The sequence below is a fragment of the Pavona decussata genome, unplaced genomic scaffold (genome assembly GCF_977016875.1).
Source record: "Pavona decussata unplaced genomic scaffold, jaPavDecu1.1 SCAFFOLD_192, whole genome shotgun sequence".
Taxonomy (NCBI): domain Eukaryota; kingdom Metazoa; phylum Cnidaria; class Anthozoa; order Scleractinia; family Agariciidae; genus Pavona; species Pavona decussata.
The window spans coordinates 240001-247500 of record NW_028145601.1 but is presented as its reverse complement, the minus strand read 5'-3'; the positions used below and the strand labels follow the sequence as shown (position 1 = coordinate 247500).

The 7500-nt window shown below is 40.6% G+C and overlaps 1 protein-coding gene across 1 annotated transcript; it reads left to right on the top strand.

Moving 5' to 3' along the window:
- The first annotated feature begins 508 nt into the window (after positions 1–508).
- On the top strand, positions 509–4852 carry LOC146461991 (trypsin-3-like). The gene is made up of 4 exons (XM_085086150.1): positions 509–1057; positions 2270–2317; positions 3007–3271; positions 4280–4852. The coding sequence occupies exons 1-4, from the start codon at positions 1000–1002 to the stop codon at positions 4827–4829; spliced, it is 921 nt and encodes a 306-aa protein (XP_084942276.1). The 5' UTR covers positions 509–999; the 3' UTR covers positions 4830–4852.
- The last annotated feature ends 2648 nt before the right edge of the window (positions 4853–7500 follow it).

The following is a 7500-nucleotide window of genomic DNA, read 5'->3' as shown; positions in this document are numbered from 1 at the left end:
TCAAACGCAAAGGGGGCGAAAACAAATAATAGAATTTGCAATTTGCAATTGCACATTTTAGAAAAATTGTACATAATCAAAAAATAATGTTCAGCATTTTTTTCGTAGTCGTATTGTCGAATGGTTGTTTATTTTTTTGAAAAACACACCAAACAAGTTGTAACATTTTAATTGCTTGTTTACATAACTTAAGCCTTTTTTATGTTATACGCACTGCTTCACTGAATCCTGTTCAAACGCAAAGGGTTCAAAAATAAACAATAGAAACCTTTAGACTTAAGCACGCCTACTACTTTTCAAATCGCGTGATTTAGATAACGACTTGTCAAACCAACCTTTCTACAGACTCTCTTCTAAAACCCATACCCATTTTCAGAACAAATGGTTGAAACCTGTACCCTATATCAGAGAAAAACGGCTCCAAAACCCTCCCCTTTGGGGTCGCACATACCTATATAGCTCAAATAGGAGAGTACCTCTCCCTATCCCGGAAGAGTCCTTAGTGGGAACGTGACTTGTGTGGAATGAACTCGTACTCAAAAGTAGAAAAGTCCCTAATGTAAGTTACACTTACGACCAAAATTAGCCGATAAAGAAAAGAAATAATTTTTCTCTTTCAGGTAACGTTTTATTGTTTGTTTACTTGGCCATTAACCTTTTTATGAGTTATAGGTAGTGTTTTACGAAGCCCTGTCTAAACCTAAGAGGACCAGGTACTTATCGCGCCAGCTAGTCAAAAGTAAACCAAATAAGCAACTGAGTGCTCCTTTTAACGCTTCCACGCTTAGTTTATACAATGTTCGGCGTTAAAAGGAGCAGTCATTTAAGTGGTTACTAATAACAACAAAGGCCACTTTGCAGATTAGAAAGTGGGGCACCTGAGGAAATAGAATGGTACCTGGTGATAAAATGGCTTAATTGATGTGAGCTATAAAAGTAAGCTTGTAAAGATAGAGCTTCAATTACAGAACTTCAGAGAGAATCTGAACTGGGAATCTCATGAAAATGAAGAGTGTGGTGATTTTCGTCTTTGCCGCGTTCTTTGTCAGGATTCAAGGTAAGTAATCGTTTGTGGCGCCATTCACTTTTGTTTCACTTTTTTTTTTCCACCTAGAGTCAAGCAATTTTGAATCTATCATTCACCTTGTCGCAGGCCCGTAGCCAGCCTTTTTTTCATTTTAAGCCCGCAAAGTACAGCAAAAATTGAGCATACCAATTTTTGTCAATTTTTGACTTAGAAACAGGTCAGATCATACCAGTTTTACCACTAATATGCCATTAACTTACGCTTTTCATAGCACAAAAGTACATTTGATCTTTTTTTATGGATTAAATAGAAAATTGATACAAGTTAGCAACTGTTATCGGCTTAGTTTACGAAGAATGTTAGAGACTGAGTATCACAGTCAGCATCCAGCCTTTTCGTCATCCAAACTGATTCAAGTCCTCTTGGTGTCTTCGTACAGAGTTTTCTAATGACTTTGTCGGAGTATTGATGTCTCTCCGTATCTGTGCAGAACATCTCTATTATTGTATGCTTGCATGTTTTTTGTTGCTTTGTTTGTTTGTTTGTTTTTTTTATTTTTTTTCGTACGTGATGCTGAATGATCCCTCTGGTGTTGCGCATCAGGATTGTTATGAGGAGTTTGAGCGTAGTGGTGCGTGATTCGGGTGATCGTACGTCGCGGTCTACTTTTGTAATTTAGTCTATGCTCGCTTTCCATAATAAGGTCTTGTTGTTAAAGAGCGCTAGGCTGGAATCGGAGCCAGTTGTGTAACTTGCTCATGGTATCTCTGTAGAGTGATATTCCCAGCTGGGTAAGTTATTCACCCAGGAAAAAATCAAGCGTAGATCTTAAAACAGCCTCTCACTTTAAATTGCTCTTGGATGAGCTGATCGACAAGGGGCAAGAAAAGGGCTCGTTAGCAATACTGCTGAGGTGTGGCGGTAGGTACATTGACAAGTTTACAGAAAATCAATTAATCAGTCAATCAATCAATCAATCAATCAATCAATCGATCGATCGAACAATCAAACAAACAATCAATCAAACAATCTATTAATCGATCAATCAATCAAACAAACAATCAATCGATCATTCAACATGGACAAAGTTGAACTATTAATAGCAAGGCATTTGAGCATCGTTTTTAACTCATCATTTAAAAACAGAAATCCCTAAAAAGAAATCTTCTGTCTCATAGCCTTCCATTCTAACACAACGACATATTGAGTTACTAAGCATTTTTTTGCGATTCTTTTTTGAAGGAAACCCTGTGCCTGAGGAGGACTTTTTTGAGGATGGATCAGGCACTCGTAAGTAGATTCTTGTCACTTTTTTGCTGATAAGAATTTTCAGTTAAGATCTAGATCTCTTCCTGCATTCCTGTTTGCTTTTTAGTAGATATTTCTTGCTAAGCTTATTCTAAAGCCCTTTTTATATTAAGTAAACTTGTGGTTCGTAAGACTTGGCTGAGAAGAGCAGCGAGTAGTTGCATGTTTCCCCAACTAATGGTCCGTGATGCACATTTCGATAGAAAAGAAAAATCAAGCGAGCCACGATTATGTGCAGCGAAAGTGACAGCAAAAAGCGACAATCATATCCTTGCTCTCTTCCCCCACATTGACGCTCAGTAGTAGCAGCAGCAGCAGCAGCAACATTAGTAGTAGTAGTAGTAGTAGTAGTAGTAGCTGTACTAGTAGTAGTAGTAGTAGTAGTAGTAGAAGTAGTAGTAGTAGTAGTAGTAGTAGTAGTAGTAGTAGTAGTAGTAGTAGTAGTAGTAGTAGTAGTAGTAGTAGTAGTAGTAGTAGTAGTAGTAGTAGTAGTAGTAGTAGTAGTAGTAGTCAGTAGTAGTAGTAAGTTAGTCACGGTAGTAAATGATGCAATCGTGAATATGGCCTATTTATATGGCTTTCGATAACGCTTTACCAAACCCATAAAATAAAACAGAAAATAGTCTAGATAAACTGATTAACATTGAACTTTGTTATTCTGTTACTTCTAGCACCACCGCCACCGCAACCCAGCACTTCCGGTCCAGCACCACCTACTGGCGGTCCAGGCCCTTCTCCGTCGTCCTGCGGTAACCGTCCCACTCCCGGTGCAAGGATCGTTGGTGGTCACGAATCAGTGAAAAACAGCATTCCGTGGCAGGCCATGCTGCGAACCGACGATTATCAGTTCTGTGGCGGCTCGCTGATACACCAACAGTGGGTTCTGACGGCAGCGCACTGTGTCGAGGGCCAAACGACTGGCGACTTTAAAATCTGGTTTGTAACTTAGTGTATTGCCCGTTCCAAAGTTCATTAAGGGACCGGGCCCTAGCTTACACATTGTCCAAATTGCGTCGTATGAAGAAGTGAACCCTATCGGCAGAAAAATCACATGAAAATTAGTAATTTTACCAAGTTTGGTTGTGTTTCGTTGCGAAGTTACCAGGCTGTGACCTGTCAAGGGTCGCCCAAATTCCATACAAAAGTCCCTTCTAATTCTGAGATGGCGTCCCTTTTCTAAGTCTCTAATTTTTTAACGATTTATGGAAGTTTTCTACATGGTTGCAAAAACAACAGAACCTCAAACTTGGCTTGAAACTGACTAATTTTAATGTGATCTTTGTTGTGATGAGCCCCAATTTACCCCAAAAGCGACTAATAAAGTCTTGCATTCTACGTACGTTACCATGCTTGCACCAGTAGCGTAACTCACTTATTGCTTAATTGGCTTTAACAGGCACGACGATTTCCTTTGTTATCCTTAGTTTCCTTTCGCCTGGCCCCGGCTGCTCAAAGAGCGGATAACTCTACCCAGTGGATAAATCGGTATCCAGCGGATAAAATGTACTCCAACCAATACATTTTATCCACTGGATAGCGACTTACGCGCTGGATAAAGTTCTCCACTCTTTGAACAACTGGGGCCTGAAAAATAAGATATCTTTCCTAGAAGATTTTCTTCGAAGAGTTTACGTTTGTTCGTTTTCATTCTTCTTTCTCGGGGCAACAGTATCGCTGAAATTGCTTAATAGCCAGAACATTTTAATTTTATATCTGTAGCGTAGTTGTGGATTCACACTAAGCTTATCGGGCAATTATTTTCCACAAACGTATTCTTGAAAGCAGTCTACATGTGATTAACGACGAGAAAATTTACATTCTCCAGAAATGACCTTTTAACTGAGCGCTTTTAATAATTAAAATTGTTTCAAACCGCGAAGATCATCAGTTTAATTCTTTTTCTACTAAAATAAATTTCAATTTTGAATTTCCTTACCTTTTCAGGCTTGGTGCTCATCGCAGGGAAGTAAAAGAAGATACGACTCAGGAGATCAATGTGGCTAAAATTGTGCCACATCCCCAGTACAACGCCAACGACAATCAGAACGACATGGCGCTGATCAAGCTCGACCGTGCAGCTATCCTGGGGCCTGGTGTGGGTCTGGTATGCCTCGGAGACGACAAATTTCATCTCCCATTGGATGACCTCACGAACCAATGCCTGATAAGTGGATGGGGAACTCTTGAAATCGGAGGCGACCAACCCGATACCTTGCAAGAGGTCCTTATCCCCCTTGTTTCGCATTCAGTGTGTAGGAACGCTTATCCCAGTGGCCTGGACGATTCCATGCTGTGTGCCGGGTTAAAGGAAGGGGGCAAGGACAGTTGCCAGGGTGACAGCGGTGGTCCTTTGGTGTGTCAATATGGCGGAAAGTATTACGTGGAGGGAGCTACAAGCTGGGGACAGGGATGCGCTTCTCCTAATGCGTATGGAGTGTACTCTAAAGTGCGTCATCAGAGAAGCTTCATCGATAGCACTATTCAACAGGGTTAAACAGATGAACGTAATTTTGACAAACTTGTAATGTGATTAGAAACAGAAGTTGAGTAAAATGATGAATGCGTATTAACTGTTGTGTGCTTAGATATATTTCGAGAGGGGACAAGATTGCGCACCAAACAGGGCAACGCACGTGAGCGGGATAGCGCAGTGGTGAGAGCACTCGCTCGCCTCCCACCAATATGGCTCTGGTTTGATTTTCGGACTCCCGACCCATGTGTGTTGAGTCTGTTGTTAGTTGTCGTCCTTACTCCGAGAGGTTTTTCTTGGGTTCTCCCGGGTTTTCCTCTTTCCTTAAAAATCAACATTTCGAGATTCCAATTCGATCTGGAAAGTGACCCCAATTACAGTATGTTGCCCAGTACCTGACCACTTAACTATCTTAACTCTCTCTTCGGCGGAGGTGCCTTAAAAGTTTGATTCAAGAAAATTCCTTTTAATACTCACAAATCTAACAAAAAGAAAATAAACTTATAACTTTAAACGCCCCCCTCCCCCTCGATTACGCGTCACCCTTCTCTCCCCCTCACTTTCGTAGCTCACAGAATATCACAAAGAAACCTTTTTCTGTTATCACTTTCAAAATCTTTAAAATTTCAACTGTACACCAATATCAACATAGGAGAATGGTTTCTTCACCATCAATCACTTCCAGTTGTTTCTATCTCAATGTGCTAGCGTTTACGTGGATAATGGTGTAGATTTTTTCCATACAAAGATTTAGCCCAAATGAAGTGTCCGTTTCTTCCAAAAATAAACCTTAAATAAACCTGATCTTCGCGCCGTCAAATTTTCATTAGTATCAACCTTTTCTGCCGGCCCCTCTCAAGACGCTACCAATATTTGTCCTTCCAAGTTTACCCCGGCTCCTGTACATTTTTTTCTTAATTAATAGTTAGCAAAACGAGCAATAATTGCTCTCGATGAGACTGACGTTTTGCTAACTATTATAGTTAAGAAAAAATGTACGGGAAAGGACGTAAGCTTAATTGGAAGGACAAATATTCAGCAGTGTCTTATTTCTTGGCATATCTTAAAGACATTTTACAAGTCGACTGACAACGTTTACTTCTCAGTACATGTATATAATACCTTCGAAAAAGGGTGACTTGGCTACCGGGACAACTTTGAGTTTCTCATGTTAACAGCTCGCAGCCCTTCGTAAGGAAATTTATAACAACTTGGCTTGTCGTACACAGTGGGGGGGGGGGGGGGGGGGACAGGGGGGTCAGAACCTCCCGCCTCCTGTACCTGTGCCTCCCGCCTCTCGCCCTTTTTCGCGTTTCTCCCGTCCCCGAGTAAATTAGAAGGCTTCAAAACCCGTATTAGTCACAAAGCTGTACCAGGACGTACCATTCGTAGGCCTTTCATTATTCAATTTTTTACTATATATATTTTGAATAACGTTAACATTATTGATAGCTTTTGTACTCTGAGTTAATGGAGTTTTGACTAACATAAAGACTTTTGTTCTTGAGCCATCGTAGCTTGATCAGAAATAAAATACAAGCAGCGGCGATAAACATAATAAACTTGCGCATTTTATGTAACTTGATGTTTCATAAGCTACATCAAGTTAAAATGCGGAAGTTTATTATGTTTATCACCGCTGTTTGTATTTAATTTTTGACTAACATGTTCGTCTTGTTTGACGGTTTAACCATTCTTTCAGTGACAACAGTCTTGTCCATCGTGCAGTGTAATAGTTGTTGCATTTCTTAATTATTCATTTGTTGGGATCATGTAATTCAAATAGGGAAGTAGGACATGGCGAGCTGGCAGCCAAACGCCCCAGTTTAGAGTTCGGTACATCTCCCTAATTCTCGGCGCCTTATTGCGGATCCATATCCTTACTCCCTAAAACTGCGTGAAAAAATTGCTTTAGTTCGGGAAAAGGTAAAATGAAACTTTAGGACCTTCTTTCAATCTAAGGTTTAAATCTCTGGGTTACTGGTGGTGAATTCTAAGCTCGTTGCTACTGCTCTGAGGAAAGAATTACTGCATTAAATGCAAAAAGCCTCCGAAATTAGGCCGAACAAACTGTTCATCAAAAAGAAGTCTTCATCAATGTGCCGAGGAGGCTGCACTGATCTCCTCCTACTCCTAATCCTACTCCTCTTTTCTATAAAGTCGTTCCTGATTGCTTCCCATGCTGTTTGGCTGCCTATTGTAATAGGAATCGATTTTGCCTTGTCCATTAAACGAAAAACGGTGTCGTGAAACGAACCACTCCGCACTCTCCACGTGCTCATTGAAACAGCATTCTGTTCGTAAATTCCCATACACCATGCAGCAAAATCTTTAGTACGGTCCGATTGACGGTCATTGGGAGAGGTCGTCCATGCCCCAGATTTCTCATTTCCGCACTGAAAAATACTAAGAACTACTAAAATGGACACCACATTGAATCTCTGATACTAAATTTACAAGACGCGTACTTGCTCGCCTTGCTCACCTCTTTTGAGACTTCTAAAAACTTACGCGGCACTCACATATGTGTACACATGCCACGCTTGACATTTCATAAGCTTTGACGTGACACAATGAAAGGGTTTACAATTTCACCGGAAGTAACCCTGTTTATCGCCTGAGCACGAATTTTCGTGTGCCCTCGGATATAAAATATTGCGTAAAGCCTCGGAGGACGCTAAATGGAAGACAAATA

Excerpts from the sequence above, each read along its gene's own strand:
- LOC146461991 (XM_085086150.1), top strand. The coding sequence starts at position 1,000 with ATGAAAATGAAGAGTGTGGTGATTTTCGTCTTTGCCGCGTTCTTTGTC. Across the intron at positions 1,058-2,269 it reads GTTCTTTGTCAGGATTCAAG|GAAACCCTGTGCCTGAGGAG; the intron begins GTAAGTAATCGT and ends TCTTTTTTGAAG. Across the intron at positions 3,272-4,279 it reads ACTGGCGACTTTAAAATCTG|GCTTGGTGCTCATCGCAGGG; the intron begins GTTTGTAACTTA and ends TTACCTTTTCAG.